We start from the raw sequence: 24,344 nt of genomic DNA, 5'->3' as shown, positions 1-24,344 counted from the left end.
TGCATTTTATCTATTTATAATTTGATCTTCATTATTTTGTTGTAGGTTTGTTGTAATTGTTAGATAAGCTATTTGTTCCAACCATAGACTTGCTATCCCATTTTATGATTATAAATGTATCTTTGCCCCTATGTTTTAAAATATAGTGGTGATTGTGATTGAAGATTGTATACTTACTCCTTAATCATGCTCCTAGTTAAACAAGAAATTGATATGAAAGAGTTTGATCTTTTTTGCGTAGTGTATGATGAGGTGTTTTTCCGCAGTCGCTAACCAGGATACCTTAAGACTTGTAATATATTTAGCACCTACAAACAAATTCATATGATTACAAACTCCACCTTCTTTTAATGAAGTTCTCAAGAAAGAAATGTATATCAAGCATATATTGGGATTAATAGTATAGAGTCATAATATTAAATGTAAATAGTTGAGAGAAATATGTAGAATTCTCTTTTGAAGTAAGTAGAATCAATTCTTGATGTATGTAAAATTCTCCCTTGAAGTTTATGAAAGAATGAGTGGTAGTCATTTACAAATAAAGTAAATAAAAAAAAAAAACAAAGTATTCTCTCAAACAACACAACTACCCTTCTCTCAAATATTTTCTTCTTCCCAGTTCCTCTCAAAAGCTAACCATAAGCTCCTCATCTCCCACAATTTGTGTAAAGTATTCAAATAATATTTTAAATTATATCTTAAATAAATAAACATAACAGTCCATCTATTATATATATTTAAAACAGACCCCCGAATGCCACCTCACCTCCGAATGCCACCTCATTCTATTTCATCCACCTATACAAATATTTCCCACATCAGCTTTTAGCTGATGTGGACCTCTTCTCCTTTCTCCCCTCTCAATGCCTAATCTCCTTCAACCCTCCTCTCAATAATAATATTATTTTATAAATTTATAAATTATAAAATTATTTTACAATTATTTATAATAAATTTATAATTTATAAATTATTTTACAATTTGATAATAATTTATAATTTATATTATTATCAAATTATTTTATAAGTTATTTTATAATAAATTTATAAATTATTTTATAATATTATTAGTCATTTAACAATGGTAATAATTTATATTATTAGTTATTAAATTGAATTGAAAAAAATCACATAATCACTCATAATCGATATAAATACTATTTATGAGGAGTAATGATTTTATACGTTAAAAATTCAATTACTCATTAATGTCAATTCATTTATAGTTACTTTCAATTAATGTCAATCAAACTTTTTAGTAATATTTTATAAAATAAAAATATATATTCTATTTGATAGAAAATACACAAATTAACATTATATGTTCTACAATATAATTCAACATTAACATTTTTTTTAAAATAAAAAATATTAAATAGTCAATTATATTTTTAAATTTTTACATCTTATTGTTGGGTTTGTATTTTACATTTTATTTTATCAAATAAATACAAGTACCATTATATGTTGAAAAATAAATTGACAATCAAAGTACAATGAGTCAAACAATTATCCTATATAATAAGTTATCATACAAATTTTACAACATATTTTAAAAATTAAATTAAATGATTGTGATAAATATGATTTTCCCTCATTTTAATTTTCCTAATCATATTCAATTATTACGAATCAATAAAGTAATATTATAAGATAACTATATTTGTAATACATAAAATATTACTTATAAAACTTATAAAATTATAAAATTATTTTACAATTATTTATAATAAATTTATAATTTATTAATTAATTTACAATTTGATTATAATTTATAATTTATATTATTATCAAATTATTTTATAAGTTATTTTATAATAAATTTATAAATTATTTTATAATATTATTAGTCATTTACCAATGGTAATAATTTATATTTTTATTCATTAAATTCAATTGAAAAAATACCTAATCACTCATAATGGACATAAATACTCATTATCTAACAATTATATTATTCCAGAGTAATGATTTTGTACATTAAAAATTCAATTACTGATTAAAGTCAATCCATTTATAGTTACTTTTAATTTATGTCAATTCATTTTTGTAGTAAAATTTTATAAAGTAAAAATATATATTCTATTCGAAAGAAAATACCCAAATTCATTAAAAATAATCATAAAATACGAATTTATAAAAAATTATTAAAAAAATTATTTTCAATTTTTAAAATCTATTATCTATTATATATATTTAAAATAGACTTCCGATGCGACACCAACTTATTTTTTTTTACAAACTCTTGATGAAATATATTCAATAATTTTTTTTTATAACAACTTCTCATGCTCGCAATTAAATCATCATACTAATAAAACAAATAAATTTAGTTACGCTACAATATAATTCAACATTAACATTTTTTACATCTTATTTTTGGGTTTGTATTTTACATTTTATTTCATCAAATAACTACAAGTACTATTATATGTTGAAAAATAAATTAATAACCAAAGTACAATGAATCAAACAATTATCCTATATAATAAGTTATCATACGAATTTTACAAAATATTTAAAAAATTAAATTAGATGATTGTGATAAACATGATTTTCCTTCATTTTAATTTTCCTAATCATATTCAATTATTACAAATCAATAAAGTAATATTATAAGATAACTATAATTATAATACATAAAATATTACTTATAAAACTTATAAAATTAATTAATTAATATCCGTGCATGCCATAATCTAGTAGAAGTTTAATTGGAAGTACAAAAGCTATCTTTCCGAAAATGATAGTGCAAGGGAACAAAGGACAAATAGTCATTCAAGTATAAAGAGGACGTTATAGACTTTCGCTATAGTCAGGACCCATCTAAAAGGACCTTTATGATACGTTCTTAATGTGTCAAGAAAATATGTGGATGATGGTTTTTTTAAGAACGAGCTTAATTTCAAAAACAAAAAGTAGTGATGTGCATAATAAGAAATATTAAATTAAAATGTACTTACACAACAAAACAACTAAGAATGAAGATAAAAAATCAAATAAAATAAAAAGACGGAAATAGTACACCTTTTTCATTTTTATCTTTTTCATTTCATTGCATTCCATCAATTTAACATTCAAAAAAATTTACATCCACTTGTAATTGTACATTTATATTTTACCAATAAAATATCAATCAATTGCACCCTTAATTATATTTCAAAAATAAAAATTGGTATTTAAATTAACTCCTTATTTTTATAAGACCCCATCTTCAATATTAAAAGGGTGCTTATAAGCTTAGTTAGCACTTAGAACCACTTGTCCTAAACGATTTATTAAACTGAAAAGGAAAAACATAAGAACTGGATTTATGATATTTTGTCTTGTTGCCTGCCCCACTCGACACATGATAATAATATAAGAACAAATAGATGCCAGCCGATGCATGGCTCCTCCTAGCAACAGGAATAAAGGAATTATGGGATTTGTTGGACTTTGTCGATGCCAAAGCCAAAGCCAAAGCTAAGATTGATTGTGTGATAGGGAGAGGTATTTGATAAACCTTTATCACGAAAAGTCTTGCCGGTCTAGCCTCCCCATGTGATGATCATCCAATGTAAAGTATAGTTGTTGTCAACAATTAAGAAGTGAAAGCATGCAAACATGCAATCAATCGACATAAAATTCGACGTGTTTCAATCTAAGCACGTAAGATGTAACCCGTTTTAAATTGTAGTAATAAATAAATAAACATATGTACACAAAATAATTGAATTTGGAACTAACCTTGCACATTGCCTTAATCAATTGTGAGGAAAATCATAATTTACAAGTTACAACCATGACTTCCAATTCGCAACGCTGAGAAAGCATATTTTCCTCAAATGCAGTTCTCCGATACAAATTATAAAAGCTCAAAATTGACTTAGCTGCGGAAGCTATAGTTTTTGCTAGTTTATTATAAATTGGAGAGATCCATAATTGCATGTTGTACATGAAATGTTGTATATGAAAAATTGGGTAAAGCCCAACATTTTTCATTTCATTGTATCTCGCTTACTCATTAATGTACAAGAAATGTTGTACATAAATGTTGTATATGAAAAATTGAGTAAAGTATATTATTTTGTATTTTATTGTATGTGACTTACTCATGAATTTGATGGAATTGAAGCTTTTGAGAAATTTATTTCTGATTGCAGCATATTACATATTTCTATATTTTTAATTTAAATTTGTGGAGTTGAATTAAAACTTTGGTTGTGAAATCTTTGTTGTTTACTTGTTGATGGTGAAGGTTTTGGCAACTAATGAACTTCAACCTATTCAATGTGGAAAAACTCCTGACATATGTCAAGTAAAACAAGCAATTGATGTAATTCTTTTATCTCAACAATGAACCCAAATAGATTTTGGATCCAAGAAGAAATTAAATAATGTTATCATAATTCAAGCAAACCTTCTTCATGTCCCTTTCTCCCATTCATTGATGAGTAAATTTTAACTATTCCTCTTATTATATATAAGAAAGGACGAGTTCTTCCATATTCTTATTCTCAAAACCAACCATGTTTTTCAAAGCCACTAAACCTACAGTCGCCGAGAACCCAAAACAATACGCAAAAGAACATGGCTTTACGTTTCAAGATCTGGATTCCAAAAACCACACACACAAATGGCTGATACCGGTCATTTGCACGGTTGTGGCGGTGGCCGTGATACTACTAGTGCTAATGATCACTTGGTTGAAAAAGAGAAGATCATCTATACCGGCGGTGGAGCCTAACGTGCAGTTGGCTGTGATTCCGATAGAGGAAGCAACGAAGTCGGGTCCAGCTGCTTTTTCATCCTCAGTGGATGCAGCTGGTATGTCCGTAATGGTGGAGGGAAGATAAAGGTAAAAAAAACTTCATTACTTTTGTCAAAATACATTTTAAAAAAATGCATAAACTTTTTCATTTTAAAGATAAATCATTTTTCCTTGATATTTTCCCATTTGATTTCAGGCACCCTCCGTTTTGAAGCGTTGCAAGACTGACTCTGCCTTTTTTCATTTTCCTGTTTCTATATTTTCTTGTCAATTTTAAGTTGTTAGGAGGGTTAAAATGTCTAACTTGTATCCTTACAATAGATGAGCTTTTGTTACTGCACTGGTTGTCATATATGCACTAACTTCTATTACATGATTGAAGGGAAACATTGGGTAAAGCCCAACATTATTTATATATGATATATTCATTATTAATTGAAGTAAAAAATTACACATTTGAATTATCGAAAGTAGAATTTTAGAGTCACAAAAATACATTTTATGTAGTTGAATTTGTGATTGTGATACTGTTTAGACTTACGGTGTTTTTGAAGATCTTTTATGTTACGACTGTGGTTTAAGTTATACTTGATAATCAATCTTAAATATTAATTTGAAATAAGTCGATTCAAATTATACAATCAATCAATTAATTATTTGTCAAAGATATCAATCAATAAATTAATTGTGAACAATCTCAACCATTCATTATAAATTGGAGAGATCCATAATTGCATGTTGTACATGAAATGTTGTATATAAAGAATTGGGTAAAGCCCAACATTTATCATTTTATTGTATCTCACTTACTCATTAATGTACATGAATGTTTTATATGAAAAATTGGGTAAAACCCAACATTTATCATTTTATTGTATCTCACTTACTCATTAATGTACATGAATGTTGTATATGAAAAATTGGGTAAAGCGTAGCATTTTGCATTACATTGTATGGAACTTACTCATGACTTTGATGGAATTTGAAGGTTTTGAGAAATTTATTTCTGATTGTAGCATATTACATATTTTTGTATTTTTAATTTAAATTCGTGGATTTGAATTGAAACTTTGGTTGTGAAATCTTTGTTGTTTACTTGTTGATGGTGAAGGTATTGGAAACAGATGAACTTTGGCCTGTTCAATGTGGAAAAACTCGTGACATTGGTCAAGTAAAACAAACAATTGATGTCATTCTTTCATCTCAACAATGAATCCAAATAGATTTTGGATCCAAGAAGAAATTAAATAATATTATCATAATTCAAGCACACCTTGTTGATGTCCCCTTCTCCTTTCGATGATGAGTAAATTTAAACTCTTCTTCTTATTATATATAAGAAAGGCCGAACTCTTCAATATTTTCATTCTTAAAACCATTCATGTCTTCCAAAGCCACTGAACCCACAGTCGTCGATAACCCAAAACAATACGCAAAAGAACACGACTTAACGTTTCAAGATATGGATTCCATAAACCACACACCAAAATGGCTGATACCGGTCATTTGCACGGAGGTGGCGGTAGCCGTGATACTACTAGTTCTAATGATCACTTGGTTGAAAAAGAGAAGATTATTTGTACCGGCAACAGAGCCTAACATGCAGTTGGTTGTGATTACGGTTGATGAAGCAACGGAGTCAGGTCTGACTTCTTCTACGTCCTCAATGGATGCTATTGGTATGTCCGTAATGGTGGAGGGAAGATAAAGGTAAAGAATACTTCATTACTTTTGTTAAAATACATTTTAAAAAAAATCCATAAATTTTTTCATTTTAAAGATAAACCATTTTTCCTTGATATTTTCCCATTTGATTTCAGGTACCCTCCATTTTGAAGCGTTGCAAGACTGACTCTGCCTTTTTTCATTTTGCTGTTTCTATATTTTCTTGTCAATTTTAAGTTGTTATGAGGGTTAAAATGTCTAACTTGTATCCTTACAATAGATGAGCTTTGTTTACTGCACTGGTTGTCATATATGCACTAACTTCTATTACATGATTGAAGGGAAACATTGGGTAAAGCCCAACATTATTTATATATGATATATTCATTATTAATTGAAGTAAAAAGTTACAACGTTGAATTATCGAAAGTAGAATTTTAGAGTCATAGCAATACATTTTATGTAGTTGAAATTGTGATTGTGATACCGTTTAGACTTACGGTGTTTTTTAAGATCTTTTATGTTACGGATGCGATTTAAGTAATACTTGATAATCAATCTTAAATATTAATTTGAGATACGTCGATTCAAATTATACAATCAATCGATTAATTATTTGTAAACGATATCAATCAATAAATTAATTGTAAAAAATCTTAACCATTCATTGTAAATTGGAGAGATTCATAATTGCATGTTGTACATGAAAGGTTGTATATGAAAAATTGGGGTGCCTTATCAAAGTGTGTTTGTGCCATTGACAAATTGTTTAATTATCTATTTTGAGATACGTCGATTCAAATTATACAATCAATCGATTAATTATTTGTAAACGATATCAATCAATAAATTAATTGTAAAAAATCTTAACCATTCATTGTAAATTGGAGAGATTCATAATTGCATGTTGTACATGAAAGGTTGTATATGAAAAATTGGGGTGCCTTATCAAAGTGTGTTTGTGCCATTGACAAATTGTTTAATTATCTATTTTGAGATACGTCGATTCAAATTATACAATCAATCGATTAATTATTTGTAAACGATATCAATCAATAAATTAATTGTAAAAAATCTTAACCATTCATTGTAAATTTGAGAGATTCATAATTGCATGTTGTACATGAAAGGTTGTATATGAAAAATTGGGGTGCCTTACCAAGGTGTGTTTGTGCCATTGACAAATTGTTTAATTATCTATTTTGGTGTGTGCAGATTCTATTGATTGACCCATTTTTTACCACTTTTAAAATTATTCAATGAGAGCAACTTGGACTTCTGAACTCGTGTTCAAACTGTTTACATATATGTTTATTGATTTGTTGTATTTTATAAAATATCAGATCAAGTCAAAGAGAGTTACTATGACAGCATTGCTTGCCAAGGCTACTACACTCGCACTCGCTAAACACCCTGTTATAAACTCTAGTTGTAGGGATGGTAATAGCTTTGTATACAATAACAACATCAACATTGCAGTTGTCGTGGCTATAGATGGCAGACTGATTACACCAATGCTCCAGGATGCTGATAAGGTGTTTGATATTCTATTTTTAGATGTTTCTAATCTATCTTAAAATATTGCTCTGTGCTCAATTGTTAAAACCACATAACTGTTTATAAATGGAATTTGTCGACATTTATATGGTTGAATTGCTTCGTTATGTGGTTTTAAGGATATTTTTGTTATAACTTTTAACTGTGTTTATTATTTAATGTGGTGAAATGGTTTTGTTGTGTGATTTTGCAGCAATGCATAAGAATCGTTTTCAAGAGTTTACGCAGAGGTCAGGGATGTCATTTCATGTGTTTGAAACAGTGAATGAGGGCCAAAGTCATGCACCTCTGTTTAGATCTACTGTTTGGGTGGATGGAATGAGTTTCACTTCACAACTCACTTTCTTCCATCGGAAAGCGGCAAGATGCTTCTAAGCTTGCATTGGATCGCCTTACCAAGGTGTGTTTGTGACTATGACAAATTGTTTAATTATCGATTTTGGTGTGTGCAGATTCTATTGATTCACCCGTTTTTGACCTGTTGATTGATTTTGAGCCAATGGCGGGTGATAATGCGCATTAAATGTTTTGATGTTGAAATTTGCTATGATTGTTAGGTTTTGTTGTTTTGGGGTGATCTTACATTTAGTTCTTCTCCTTCTCCTTCTCTTTCTCCTTCTCCTTCTCCTTCTCTTTCTCCTTCTCCTTCTCCTTCTCCTTCTAAGCTTGCATTGGAGTGCTTTCCAGGAATATGAAAGACGAAGTTTACTCTTTTGTTTTTGAGATGTGTTTTAACTGTTTATATATGGAATTTGTCGACATTTATTTCATGTTTAACTCTTTAGAGAGTGTTGCGGCGGCGGCTCCTACATCGGTAAATACCGTAGCTGTTGGTGTTGAGTTGGTAAGTGTGGTGCCGTTCACAACAATGTAGAATGTTGTGAGTAGGAATATGGTTGAAAGTCTGGTTGTTCCCACCTTTAGAGTTGGTTACACCATCACCACTGATGCACTTGATGCTCTCTACAAGAAGGTGCATTTTTTGTCCCTCTCTTTTTTTATTTTTTTTATTTCATTATATCATAATGATTATGCTTGATGTGTAGGCGCGGTGCTACATGGGTAATTGATAATTGTATGAGCTAAATAAAAGGAAATATTGGACATCTATGATTGGATTGTATGTTGATACTTGATAGGGACTTGGGTTTTATGGGGTATTCAAGTCCCACAATCAATAGTATGGGATGCTCGGTGGATATTTAAGTTGTTAGATACTTATCTTATGCTCTTTGTGAGCAGTTTATGATAGTTTGATATTTACCGCTTTTAAAATTATTCAATGAGAGCACCTTGAACTTCTGGACTCGTGTTCAAACTATTTACATATATGTTTATTGATTTGTTATATTTTATAAAATATCAGATCAAGTCAAAGGGAGTTACTATGACAGAATTGCTTGCCAAGGCTACTGCACTCGCACTCGCTAAACACCCTGTTATAAACTCTAGTTGTAGGGGTGGTAATAGCTTTGTATACAATAGCAGCATCAACATTGCAGTTGTCGTGGCTATAGATGGCGGACTGACTACACCAGTGCTTTAGGATGCTGATAAGGTGTTTGATATTCTATTTTTAGTTGTTTCTAATCTATCTTAAAATATTGCTCTGTGCTCAATTGTTAAAACCACATAACGACTTATATATGGAATTTGTCGACATTTATATGGTTGAATTGCTTCGTTATGTGGTTTTAAGGATATTTTTGTTATAACTTTTAACTGTGTTTATTATTTAATGTGGTGAAATGGTTTTATTGTGTGATTTTGCAGCAATGCATAAGAATCGTTTGCAAGAGTTTACACAGAGGTCAGGGATGTCATTTCCTGTGTTTGAAACAGTGAATGAGGGCCAAAGTCATGCACCTCAATTTAGATCTACTGTTTGGGTGAATGGAATGAGTTTCACTTCACAACTCACTTTCTTCCAATATATACAATTCAAACACGAGACAGAAAAGAAGGGCAAGAAGAACAAGAAAAAGAAGGATCCACTGAAACCAAAGCATCCTATGTCAAGGTTAATTCTTGTATACTAATGATAGGAAAGTTTCTATTCTTGCAGAGAACAAAGGTGTCTTAGAGGTTTCCACGGTCACATTTGAAGAGTGGAAAAACATGACAGAAGAACAAAAGAGACCCTATGAAGAGATGGCACAGAAAAAAGAAGAGGAAGCTGCAAATCCCGTGATGGAAGAGGAAGAGCATATGAAACTTCAGAAACATGAAACCTTGCAATTGCTCAAGAAAAATTAAAAAATTAAAAACATGATCAAGGAAACAAAATTGAACCGTTAGAAGAAGAAAATTGTCATGAAATCCTCAACTTTTTTCCTTTTATCATCATCAATCATATTCACGATATACTTACCCTCTTCTTGTTCATACTTTATAGAGAAACAATACATTCTACATTTTCGGCATTTGCTGCGTTTTTTACCTTGGTATGTTCTTTGTGTCATTGCTGTATTTGTGTCATTGAGTTTAGGTTTTTTTTTTCTTCCACCTTCACATAGTTTCTCTATTGTAATTGTTTTGTTAATTGTTGTATCTTCTATTATGTTTAAATTTTGTTTAGCCACTCTATGGTTTTGTTGTGTTTTTCTAACTTTCTTTTGTGTATGAATGATTGTTCTTGTTAATGGTTTGTTGCAATGTAGAATTGTTAATTTATTGTTTATAATATTGTTGTGGATTGAATTTTTAATTCTTACAGATTTGGTGAACAATTTGGGTACAATCACAAGTTGAAGGCTCTAGGCGATTTAAAAGTTGAATTAGTGTTTGAGCAGAGATTGTAGTGTCTATGGTTACGAGAAAGGTATGGACTCAACTGTTTTGAAAAATCTTAAAAGTTGAATTTGTTGTTGTAAGATTGTAGATGTAATTCAATTTTTTAGGCTAGATGCAATTTGTTTACATTGCCTCAAGAACAACTAGGCCATATCATTCCACATGTAAATTAATGTTTTTTTTTCTAGCTCTTGAGTGATATATATACTTTTGACAAATAGAATGATGTGTTTATATCAATTTTAATGCTTGCATATTTTGAGTTTGATTGCTTTTTTTTTTTTGGGTGGTGGTAATTGTTGTTGTTTTAATTTGAAGATTTCTTTGTGTTATGACTTCTGTGTTTTATTTATATTGTTGTAATTAAATCATATATTAAGTTTTAATATTTTATTTGAGATCTTTATTACCAATATAAATCAAGGAATTAGTTTGATATTTGCATGTTTGAATTTTTAGCGATTGATCTTTTTTGAGTTTAATTAGTTTGATGTTACTATTATAGTCTTGAGTATATGTGAAAAAGTGAGGTTGAATTTAATATATATACTTGTATTTTTTTTTCTTCAGGAAACACATAAGATTGTCAAGATAGAAGACGTTCTTTTGAGTCTAGTTGTTGGTCTAATGATGGAACAACATCATTAGGGATTATCTAGATGATTTATGAACTAAGTTTGATGTTGTTGTTTTGCATTTTTAATTACTCTATTAATGTTTTGGTTTTTGAATATTTAAACTAATTTACTTATTGTTTTGATTAATTTCAATGTATGGTTGTTACTTTTGAATATATTATATGAATTAGATTTATTTTTAATTTTATATTTGTGTATTTTAGTTATGTAAATGAGGTTTGAGTATTTTTTCCTCTTTTTGAGGAGTTTCCCACGTTAAAATTTGAAGTGTTTTATCTATAGAATTTTTTTCCTTAATTATTATTATTGGTATTGGTGTTGGATGATAATTTATGAATTCAGGTTCCACATGAAATAATTAATTTAACAAGATTTCATTGTACGCTCTGATCCCAACAATTAGAGTTTAACTGAATGTGGAGTTTTGGTCAATCTAAATGTCTACATGATGATTTTCTTAGAAAATTCAAGTGTTATATTTCCTTTATCTTTAAACACTTGAGAGTACTAAGTTGTGTGAACTCTCTCTTTAAAATGTTTGATTGCATGAAACTTGAGTATCTAATTAAATATTCTTTCAATACTTCCTAGAAATTAAAAATTATTGTTTGTCTTAGTTACTATTTTTATCTTAGCCCTTGACTTAGTTGTGTTGTTTATTTTTTAACGAAACAAATGTTTAGTGTCGAGAAATTGATAAATAATTTTATTATAGAATTTTTAAAAATATTTATCCATTTTTTAATCTTATTTTATGATTTTGATTTTCACTTATCTGAATAATTTTCTTAATTTTTATTAATACAAACTATCTAAATAAAATTAATCAACCACCTATTCTACTGCAACAACAAAAAATGAGGTCTAAGTAGGCCATGTACATGAGAATAAATATTACACACCTCCTCAATACAACAAACTAATTGTTAATATCTATAGTATTATAATATGACAAGTTTTACCGTACAACTCAAAAAATTAAAAATGGACAACTTTTTTAAACATAATCCAGAACCAAGTAATATCATTTATAAAATCTTTCACCTTGAAACTAATACTACCTACTAATATTGGTACTGTTAGGAGTATCATAAATTCTAACCTTAATTAGATAAATACTTATTAACAGTAGAGTACTAGCGATGTATCATTTATTAAACCCATGCTATTAATCATTTATAGGTACTTAAATACTTATGATTTATTAAAGTCTTGGTCTAAAATAGGAAATAATCCTTGGATACCTTACATAGGATTATTTTAATTTTTATGCTATTAATTAATTAAAAATTGAGGATTTATCAGATTCCATATTTAATTTTTACACTGCTAATAACTTACCCTTCAAATTGATTTGCGGTGAAAGAGTATTTATCAAGAATAATTGGCTTTATCCCCTCCTCTTTTTAAAAAAGAAAAATATATTTCTTAGAAACTCTAATAATGGAAAACTCAGTTTTATTTAACAAAAAATAAAAAAGTCATTTCAGAAGGAAGAAAGAAAAACTAAGACAAAATAAGCAAATTATAGGATAGCAAAAAATTGGTTTAATTTTTATCAATAAGGTATATAGATATACTCTTAGCTAGTTAATCTCGGTTTCGTCTTGCATTGTTCCACCATTAAACGGACTGATTTGAAAACTTTAAAGAAAATAATATTTTAAATAAAATATTTAAAAATACTTGTATTATAAAAATTTGCTATTTTCAAAAAACTAAAATCAAATTGTTAATAATATTATAATGGATCACCTAGATTGATAATCCTTGATGAAAATATAGTGGACAATCGCAAAAAAAAAAAAAATATTGGGACAAATAGTGTTTATTAGAATGGTAAAATGAATCAGGTAGACTGGCTCTACACGAAAGATTTAATTATATAAATGGGTTAAATTGGCTCGATCCACTTTATTATTAGACAATTATTTATTGAAATTGGTCCATCTAATATGAATTATACGGGCTAATTGGTCAATATTGTCTACTTTTCTTTCATTAATTTTTATTATATTTAAAAAATAATATAAAAATAAGGATACGGATGCAAATGGTCTAAATCTTTCAATTCTTGGAAGAGGCACTGCCGTATCATTTTATTTTCATCATTTGACCATTGCAATTAAAGTAAATAATATATTATTAAAAATGAATTAAAAAATAAAATGCATTCCATAAATTTTAAAATTTACGAAACTCTAAAATTTTAATTTGGTAATCTTCTATATATAACATTTTTATGAAAATTTCAATTTATTGTCACGATTGAGAATAAAATGAATAGTTTAAATAGAATGTGAGATATAAGTATAAAATAGATAATAGCCATGTGTTGGCTGGGCCAATTATACAATTTTAAGGTCAAGTTAAATTTGGCCCACGTCAGGACAAAGTGTATACCATTACACAATAATCTTGTAGGTTGACCAATTGTCAACTTGGGTCCAAAATTTGGATTGCAAGTATTTTCTATTTTTTTTTAAACTTCTTACCTTTTTATGTAAATCGATTAATTGAGAGGTGTATTTCATACAACACGGTGAAACTTGGCTAACTTATATAAGGTGACCATTTTTTAATTTTCTTTTTATAAATAACAAAGTAGTATTCAACAACACTTAAAAAAAATCAGATTCATTTATAAATAGAGTTATGGTAACAAATTTAAAAGTATAAATTTTATATTGAAAGAAACAAATTTTGACATTTCAAAAGCTAAATATATAGTTTCAATGTATTTCTATATTTGGCACTTGACTAGTAGTATCTTTTTCAATAAACAACTAATTAGTTCAGTTTTAACATATTTTATGATCTCCATATAACCATGTTACCATGAGTATGATTATTATTATTTTAATTATAAAGAATACATTTTTATAAAATAAGTTGTTATTTCCCATTATAATTGTCATCATGTATCAACTAAATCATAATAAAATATGAACTCATTCACAAATATTGATGGAAAATACAAAAAATGCATCATAATACTAATATATCACATTTTAACATTAGAATTACAATTACTAATAAAATAATATAATTATATTTTGAAAAGTCAAGATTATACATTATATCCAAAAAATGTATACTTTCTGTATAGGAAATTTTGTTATTAGCAGAATATATATATATATATATATACAATTACTAAGAATAACATGCGGATAGAAGAAGAAAAAAAAGAGAAGAAATATAAATCTAAAAAGATAGAAGTATATCCAAATAAAGAGTAGTTAGATTACTTTGTGGTTGTGGTAACGGTTATTAGCAAACAACATATCAAGAACGCTTCAAGAGGTGAGTAATCACACCCTTTAAACTTTCATGGTACATCTATTTTGGAAATTTAGAATGGAAAAAGAGTTAGATATTTTCATTGGTATTTTCTTATAAAAATATATTTTATCAAAAACCTAACTCTATTAAAATTGAGATTTTATGAACTGTAATAATAAATTAAGAATTGATTTATCTACTATTATTTGTTGAATTACCGTTTTTATGATTGTTTGATTATATATTCTTTAAAAAGATTGTTTTATTATATTTTCTTGAATGATTGTTGTTATTATATATTCAAATGAAATATTATATTATAAATATGATTTTACGAATATAGTTATTAAAAATATGAATTATTTGGATCGTATGTGATTGAGACATTTATATTCTTTAAAAGATTGTTTTATTTTATTTTCTTGAATGATCGTTGTTATTATATATTCAAATGAAATATTATATTATAAATATGATTTTACAAATATGATTGTTAAAAATATGAATAATTTTGATTGTGTGTGTTGGAGATGGGTCTTGTACCCCACATATGGATGAGTATTAAACTTCACAAAGAGATGAGGTTTAAACTCCACATGGATGAGTATTAAACTTCACAAAGAGATGAAGTTTAAACTCCACATATAGATGAGTATTAAACTTCACAAAGAGATGAGGTTTAAACTCCACATATAGATGAGTATTAAACTTCACAAAGAGATGAGGTTTAAACTCCACATGGATGAGTATTAAACTTCACAAAGAGATGAGGTTTAAACTCCACAAAGATGAGTATTAAACTTCACAAAGAGATGATGTTTAAACTCCACATGGATGAGTATTAAACTTCACAAAGAGGTGAGGTTTAAACTCCACATGGATGAGTATTAAACTTCACAAAGAGATGAGGTTTAAACTCCACACAGATGGGTCTTGTACCCCACATATGGATGGATATTAAACTTCACAAAGAGATGAGGTTTAAACTCCACACGGATGGGTCTTATACCCCATATATAGACGAGTTTTAAACTCCACAATGAGATGAAGTTTAAACTCCACATAGATGGGTCTTGTACCCCACACTGGATGAGCTGGTGCTCCACATGATTAGATAATACTCACTTCTCATAAGTAGTATATCTCCATCATTGAATTGATTGATTATTTTCTGCATAATAAATGTGTATATTGGAATTATCTGATTATGATAGATGTGGACTATCGTTAATTTAATTGATGAGTTTTTATTAATTATTGGAAGTAGTTGGTTATTATAGAGAAATCTTAGTTATATCATTAATAGTTCTAAAGAATATTTTTTGATGAAGGCGGGTGTCATGATCGACTTTTTCTGGTTTAAACTCCACATATAGATGATCATTAAACTTTACAAAGAGATGAGGTTTAAACTCCACGTGGATGAGTATTAAAATTCACAAACAGATGAGGTTTAAACTCCACAAGGATGAGTATTAAACTTCACAAAGAGATGATGTTTAAACTCCACATGGAGGAGTATTAAACTTCACAAAGAGGTGAGGTCTAAACTCCACATGGATGAGTATTAAACTTCACAAAGAGATGAGGTTTAAACTCCACACGGATGGGTCTTGTACCCCATATATAGACGAGTTTTAAACTCCACAATGAGATGAAGTTTCAACTCCACATAGATGGGTCTTGTACCCCACACTGGATGAGCTGGTGCTCCACATGATTAGATAATACTCACTTCTCATAAGTAGTATATCTCCATCATTGAATTGATTGATTATTTTATGCATAATAAATGTGTATATTGGAATTATCTGATTATGATAGATGTGGACTATCGTTAATTTAATTGATGAGTTTTTATTAATTATTGGAAATAGTTGGTTATTATAGAGAAATCTTAGTTATATCATTAATAGTTCTAAAGAATATTTTTGGATGAAGGCGGGTGCCATGATCGACTTTTTCCGGTTACCGCTCCGGCTGAGAACAATACTTGTTTTAAAATTGTGTGTATTATTCCCTGGATTTAGTATCTCATTAAAGTGTTGTTTTCAGATATTGAGACCGTTGGGGATGTCGAGAGTTGAGAAGTCCTACCTCCCTTGAGAAGAGTGACTTCCTTCAATTAGGTTAGTAGATCAAGAATAAGTAGACATAGTGTCTACATCGTACTTTATTTCGCGATTAGATATTATTTGCCCAGTTTTGGATATTTTAAATATTAAAGATTTTTCAGTTGTAAGGATTTATTTTGAGATTTCATAACATTACTTCTTTTGAACAATTCATTATTTATTACAGTACCTTATTCTCTTATATAACTTTGAATTTTTTTCCATTATTACCTCAGTTTTTATACCCACGTAACTAGGCGTTACAACATGCAACTATAATTTCATAACACTATTATTATGTATATATATACATTATTTTATTGTTACAAATTTTTTAATTACATAATCTAGATTTTGTTCTTATTGAACCTAAATTTTTTATTAGTCTAAAGTACAATATTTAATTACATTAAAAAAAATCAACTATTTAGATTGAAAGCATCAAAATGATCAATTGGACTTATAAATTTAGATCAACACTCACTTAATCAACTTTATAATAGTAAGAAGGTCTTGCTCAGCTATTTTGTAATTTAATATTGTAGTTTAGACTAATTTAGATTATCACTCACTTAATCAATTTTCATCATTATGAAATGTTTCAATTATCCCTTTTGTCGCGACCTAAAATTTTGAGTTTTCCTCGAATTCAATAGAGTCTCCACCAAAATTTATTTTAAAATAGGGAAAATATTGGAAAACTCTTACAAATAGAAAAAAAAATATAAAAATGGTCTTTGAAACCAGATTTTGAGTTCGGGAGTCGATTATGCGTAGAAAAGGAATGTATTAGCACCATACGACATACGGTTACCTATAATTAATTGTACAAAATTAAATCAACTTAAATATATTTATTTCTATTTATTATTAAATATGAATATAATTGTTTTTTTATAAATGTGATTTTTTGAGGTAAAAGTGTGTTTAAAAGAGTGGAAAAAAATAGAAATTTTTTATTATTGTGCTTGACAAGAGTGTAATCTTGCTCCTACGTATCTCTCGGTGCGATGGAGAAATCAAATCTACGTAGTTCTTGGTAGAAAATGTGGATGCGTTAATTGCTTTTAAATAAATTGTATTTCTGTTATTAAAAAAGTTAATTTTGACAAAACATAAAAAGCTTGCTTGATTTGAATAAGTATTTTAAAATATGAATTTTAAGACGATCGAATTGTACAACTCGTGTCTCAAAACTCAAAGAGTAAAAAGATGTCATATCTAATTTAATCCTCTTAATAATATTTTATTATTTTTTAATTGAGTTTCAAAACCAACAAATAGTTTAACTTGTGTCTTAACAACACATCTAATTAATTAAATTTTAAAAATATTATTTTAGATCTATTTATTTATAAAAGTAAATTTTAGAGCTATCGAAATATACAATTTGTATTATGTAACTCTGGGATTAAAAGATATTATTTTTAGTTAATTTTTAATAATTTTTACTTATTAATTTGGTTATGTTTTTTGTTTTAATTTATTTATGAAGATGAGATTTAGAACCACCAAGTTGTCACAATTTGTGTTCTAATAACTTAAAGATTAAAAAGATGTCACATCTAGTTAATTTTTAATGAAATATTTGTTATAATTTAATGTTATTTTCTTTTCTTTTTTTAAGAAAAAAATACTAAATATTAAATAAGTTTAAATGATTTTTGGAAATAAAATTAGTAATAAACACAAAAATAAAATAGCAAAAAGAAAAATATATGAACTTGTAACTTAATCTATTAAATAAATAAAAAAACATTTGAATACTAATTATAAATGTAATCCTCTTTTAATCTATTTTGTAAAAAAAAATTGTTATAACATAAAATAAGGGATATTTATTGCTAGCCAATTATGTTTATAATTTTTTATAATAAACATAATCAATTATATTAAATGTAATAAATATAACAAATATAATAATTTAATAGAATAAATGCACTGTTAATGTCTAATAGTTGAAAGGAATCTTTGCGGTAAAAAAAAACTGGTGTCTAACCAAAAGAATTGCAGTGAAAACATATTTTAAATTTCCAAACACAACACTAAAAAAATAATCCTCTCAAACAAAAATATCTCACATCCATTTCAACCTTTGCGCACACAAGATTTCAGCCAAAACCAGTATAAAACAAAATCTCATCTTTTTTGTTTATTTCTACTATCTATATCTTTTAATAATATTATACGGTTTAAAACAAAAGAAAGAGAAAATATATTACTGTGTGTCATATTTATAAACTATGAGCTGTAGATTTTTGTATTAGAAATTGTAATAATTAAGGATACAATTTCAATTTAATTTTGAAATTACTTGGATTTTTATATTTTTATACAACATTAACAATATATTTAATTTATATAAAATTGTCAAAGTGACATATTTGAGAAAGAGAGAGTAATTAATTAGTTGTGTAATTAATATATATATATATAAGTGATAAATGAGTGTGGCCAAAACCTATTTCCCACATTCCATCATAAAAAAATTATATAATTTATATTTATAAATTGGTTTGAGAAAAACCAATTTACCAACTATAACTTAAATTAATGGTACATTGATAGTTAATGTAAGAAGGGTGTTAGTTTGATAATATTTGTGTTCTTTTAGTGCCACCGAGAAAGAAAAAGGCAGCTGAAACAAGTCACATGCTTTTGGATATTGAATTGCAGCATGTCATTAATGATTTTGTTCAAATTTCTTTGCAAACAAATCCTTTGTTGTTGAAATTTTTTATCGGTAGATCCGTCAATAGGATTTGCAAAAAAGTTTAGACATTAAATATTTAATAATAATATTAAAAAAATATTTTAAATAAAAATATAAAAATAATAAGTATATAAGTTTTTATATAAAATTAAATAAAAATTCAATAATTAATTTATATATAAGAGGAGGAAGTACTATTTTGTATGAAATTATGATTATTGTTTTGTCGTACATAGAGATAGCGTAGGGGAGGTTTTGTTTTGATGTGCCTCCTTATGTTGCAATATAACAATTTTTTCTTTTCATTTATATTGAAGTGAAAATTACTTATTTTGTGGTATTTTATGGTTTTTGTGCCTCTCTGAAAGGTTATAGGAGGATAAAGACTTGAGACTTGACCCAGAAATCTTCTCTATGATATGACCCATATAAGATGCAAAAGTAATAATATTTAATTAAAATTAAAATAATATTTTAAGAGTTTAACTTAGAATTTGTAAATAATTTGCAAACTTTAAAGCCATCTCTTTGGATGGATTTTCTGAAACTCTTCCTTGTAATAGTTTAGAATTTTGAATTATTTTTAATTTGATACAAAATTTAGTAACCAAACCAAATATTTCATATTTAGTCTTCTTTAATAACAAAATTAGGATAAGATCTTCTAATTAATATCGTAGTTCTTCTACTTATCTTGAGATTGATCAAGATTTGATCCCAATTTGATAACTATAACTTTAGATATCATTTTCAAAAGCAAATTACCTCAAATTGTGATATTTATGCATCATCTGAACCTTGAAATAGATTTTTAACATCTCTAGACTTGGAAATGAAATTTTTATTCCTTTTGTATGATATTTTCTTATCTTTCCAACGCTACAAAGAACACGTCATTAGGACTTTTGTAGCTAACTTATGGTTCAAACAGTGAAGCAGTGTAGTTGTTGCCGCCACAAGAAAAATAAGATTTTTGTGGTTTTTAGTTTTTAATATGTCACAAACATATCTAAATGGCTTGGATCCTTATTTATCTCAACAAACTCAAACTAACATAACTAATTTTTAAATCTAATTAGAGGTCAAATTTGTGTACCTTGATTTGGAGATCAAAATTGGTGAAATTTGAGAGAAACACTAAAAGACTTATAACTTTTTCATCCATTATCTAAATTCGATTTTGTTTGTTGTTGAACGAGCGTATAAATAAGATCTATAATTTAGTGTCTGACTCATTGTTTATAAGTAGTTTGGTAAATCATGAAAATGTGATTTATGTTCAGTTTTAAAATTCTTTCTAAAAAATACTCCTCTAGCCATTGTTCCTGTTTTTAATTTATTGTTTGAAATTTGTGTGATATTCTCTTTCTTCCTTGACCATGAGTAATGGTTATTGAATTGAAGACCCATGATCAATGGATTATGCATTGATTTATGAAATAACTTGCATGATCAAAATATATCAATCAAGTATATTGTGACACCCTAATCCCCAAATAAAAACAAATTTAATTTTTTTTATATTTTTAAAACTATGAACTTTTTCAAATAACTAAATATACAAACTTCAAACATATTTATTTATTATTAAGATAAAGAGGATCACATAATCATAAACACGTCAAATAAATTCAAATGTTCCATCAAACTTAACAACTTGAAATCACAATATCAGACAACAGAATCCTTTTTGAAGTACACATACTTATGTTTTAAATTAAGTGCAAATTATGTAGTCCCAACCCGATGTCACTATTAGAGCGGGAATTCCCAAAATAAAAAAAAATGCTCAAAATAACATCAACACAATACGTATAATAAGAGTCTCCAAGACATGATGGCTTCCGCCTCTCCGATGGTACTAGTCATCACTTGCAACTTACAACTCGTTTGTGTCCATCGTAAACGCCAAACACAAACAACGAGGGGTGAGTATCAAAATTATGTAACAGTATAAAATACATGAGGAGAACACGCAAGCAATCAAATTATCACAACCTCAAAAGCAGTCAAGTGTATAATATCAACGGTTTATCAAATTCATTCATAATAAGACAATCGCAAGGATGAAATGCTATGCATGTCCTATACTCTATACTTCATCATTTGTAGCCCTCCACGATCAGACTCATTCAGTTGTACTTTCCTGAATCACTAGGTTTGTCAAACCCTCCCTATATGATGACAAAATAATCCTAACTCCAAAATCTATAACACATATCTCATACTTACTCGATCATCACAACTCAATACATTTCAGTTTGACTTCACAATATTCATCAATATATATCTATAATAGTCAATCACAATAAAATCCAAATATTTGATTTACACTACTCACCATGCACAATCAGTTTCATCAATCACATAGTAAGGAATCAATTAAGTGGCACATTCAAGTAATATCACAATGTCAATCAGGTAATAAGAATACTCAAGTACATATCATTCATACAATAATAATTAGTATCAGTCTCATAAAATCAAATAACACGCAATCTTAATATAATTTAATTCACAACAATTCTATAGATTTCTAAATTATATTTTAGTACTCACTATTACCATTCATATATTATTAATTAATTATTATTACTAAATAGGGCTCAACCCTACGTGGTAAGTCCCGAATGAACATCTGGAAATTTCAGTATTACCGTTCATCTCACGTTATTTTATACTCATAAAATCGAACCTCATCTCACCCCTTACCTCAATTGAAGATTTCGCCAAATGACTGATCTGTTAATTTGTCGCGTCTTCGTCGATCTTCGTCTCTAATAATCCATGAGAGAAATATAGCCACACAGCCACCAAATACAAGTAAATTACTGACTAAATATAATTAAATAAATTAATAAATCATCTACTATTTATAATATAACCCAAAAATATATTTAATATCATCAAATATCCATATTACTATAATCAGATTTTTTTTTAAAACTAAATATGATAGAGGATATGTGAGTTAGGGAAGTAAATATAGAATGAAGTATATCTTTAAGGTTCCAAGACTATGGGTTCTAGCAGCTGAATAAAACTAAATAAAAGCATTCATATGGAAGTTTATATAGAATATTGTGACAAATAAACTTACTCCACAAGCTAAATATCCAGATTAAATAGCCCTTCCGATGGTAGGAGTAATAATATCCATCAACAGAAGAAATTCACCCAATAAAGTAGGATTAGATATTTTCAGATTGAGAATTGAATTTGTGACAATAAAACTTTTCCAACTTCCGACTCTGTTGATAACACACATATTACTCTAAATTTACTGCATCATGAGAATATTGTTAAGCAATTTTCCAGTTCAATGTCTATGATGGAGTTCTCTGTTTGTGTTTTAGCAACAAACCAAAATCAAGGAGTATATAAAATATTACGGCAGTTCTTTCTATCATCTAAGGTTTGTGTATAATTTGGGTGTAGCCGCAGTTATTTGTTTTAGGTTTTCTGTTAATCTGATAATGAAATTTTTATCTATCATATACATTTGTATTGGGAACAATTCTTGTTGCACTCTTAGCTGTTTTTTTTTCACTTCACTGTATATATCGATTTAATTTTATTTTATTGGTTGGAGAATCTATACTTGTTGGAAATGATGAAAGATAAATGGCATTGACGATGGCTTTTAATGTGTGAATTGAAAAATGAGAAGTCCCACATTGGAGGGAACACACTCATTTATGACCTTTATAAGGAGTTAGTTTCACAATTGGGTTGGGCCCCAAGGGGCACCGCAATTTTGTGAAGGAGGGAGAACGCATGCAAATGGACCACCACGCGCGCGCCGCCGCCCGTCCGGCCGGCTTGGTTTGGTTTGGTTTGGTTTGGGCAGTGCCTAGTCCGCGACTCAACCCAGTAATATTTTCGGTGGCATAAATTGTTTTCAAAGGTTTTCGAATTTCAAAAACAACAATTTTAAGACGTTTTCGAACTGCCATGTCTACCGACGAAATTACTGGGTCAGGTTCATCTGTACTGACTACAACAAACCGTTTCGGTTTGAGGGAAGTCACTTCAAACGATGGCAACAAAAGATGCTGTTTTTTCTAACCACGAAAAACCTTGCCAACGTTTTGAAGGATGACATTCCTGTTGTACCAGAAAAAGGTGAACAAGCTGAAAAGGATAAAATAGCTGCTGAATTAACCCGATGGGAAAATAATGATTACTTATGTAAGAATTATATTCTCAATGGACTTGCTGATGATCTGTATGACTACTACAGCTCCGACAGCAATACTGCTAAACAGGTTTGGGATGCTTTAAAGAAGAAGTACGATACTGAGGAAGCTGGAGCCAAGAAGTATGCTGTTAGCCGCTACCTCAAATATCAGATGACAGATGACAGATCAGTCGAAGCTCAGTCTCACGAGATCCAGAAAATTGCTCACGAAATCATCACTGAAGGTATGTCCCTAGATGAACAGTTTCAAATTGCTGTTATTATTGACAAACTGCCCCCTGCTTGGAAAGAATTTAAAAATTCTCTTAGGCATAAAACTAAAGAATTCTCTCTAGAAAGTCTGATAACCCGCCTTAGAATTGAGGAGGAATCTCGCAAGCAAGACCAGAAAGATGAAATTCTTCTTGTAGCTAATAACAAGAAGAAGAAGTCCATCGGAGCGGTTCTGAAGCCAAACGGCAAACAACTGAAGAATCAGAACCGTACTTCAAAGAACAGCAACAGGAATGAGAACCACCAAAGGGTCCCAATTGTCAGACAGCCACCACCTCCTAGAAATGACCCTCCTTCCTTTTTCTGTTACTATTGTGGGAAAGAGGGTCATATGGCACGCAAGTGTAGGTACA

The 24,344-nt window shown here is 28.4% G+C and overlaps 1 protein-coding gene across 1 annotated transcript; it reads left to right on the top strand.

Moving 5' to 3' along the window:
* Positions 1-8,778: 8,778 nt before the first annotated feature.
* Positions 8,779-9,526, top strand: LOC113785503 (dihydrolipoyllysine-residue acetyltransferase component 5 of pyruvate dehydrogenase complex, chloroplastic-like). The gene is made up of 2 exons (XM_073365010.1): positions 8,779-8,947; positions 9,341-9,526. Exons 1-2 carry the CDS (start codon positions 8,867-8,869, stop codon positions 9,518-9,520), a joined length of 261 nt encoding a protein of 86 aa, XP_073221111.1. The 5' UTR covers positions 8,779-8,866; the 3' UTR covers positions 9,521-9,526.
* Positions 9,527-24,344: the final 14,818 nt, after the last annotated feature.

The sequence above is a fragment of the Cicer arietinum genome, chromosome 2 (genome assembly GCF_000331145.2).
Source record: "Cicer arietinum cultivar CDC Frontier isolate Library 1 chromosome 2, Cicar.CDCFrontier_v2.0, whole genome shotgun sequence".
Lineage (NCBI taxonomy): Eukaryota > Viridiplantae > Streptophyta > Magnoliopsida > Fabales > Fabaceae > Cicer > Cicer arietinum.
This window is presented reverse-complemented; position numbering and strand designations above follow the sequence as displayed.

Bases quoted from the DNA above. Each gene is read 5' to 3' on its own strand.
- LOC113785503 (XM_073365010.1), top strand. From the start codon at position 8,867: ATGGTTGAAAGTCTGGTTGTTCCCACCTTTAGAGTTGGTTACACCATC. The intron at 8,948-9,340 runs GTGCATTTTTTG...ATAAAATATCAG, and splicing joins TTGATGCTCTCTACAAGAAG to ATCAAGTCAAAGGGAGTTAC.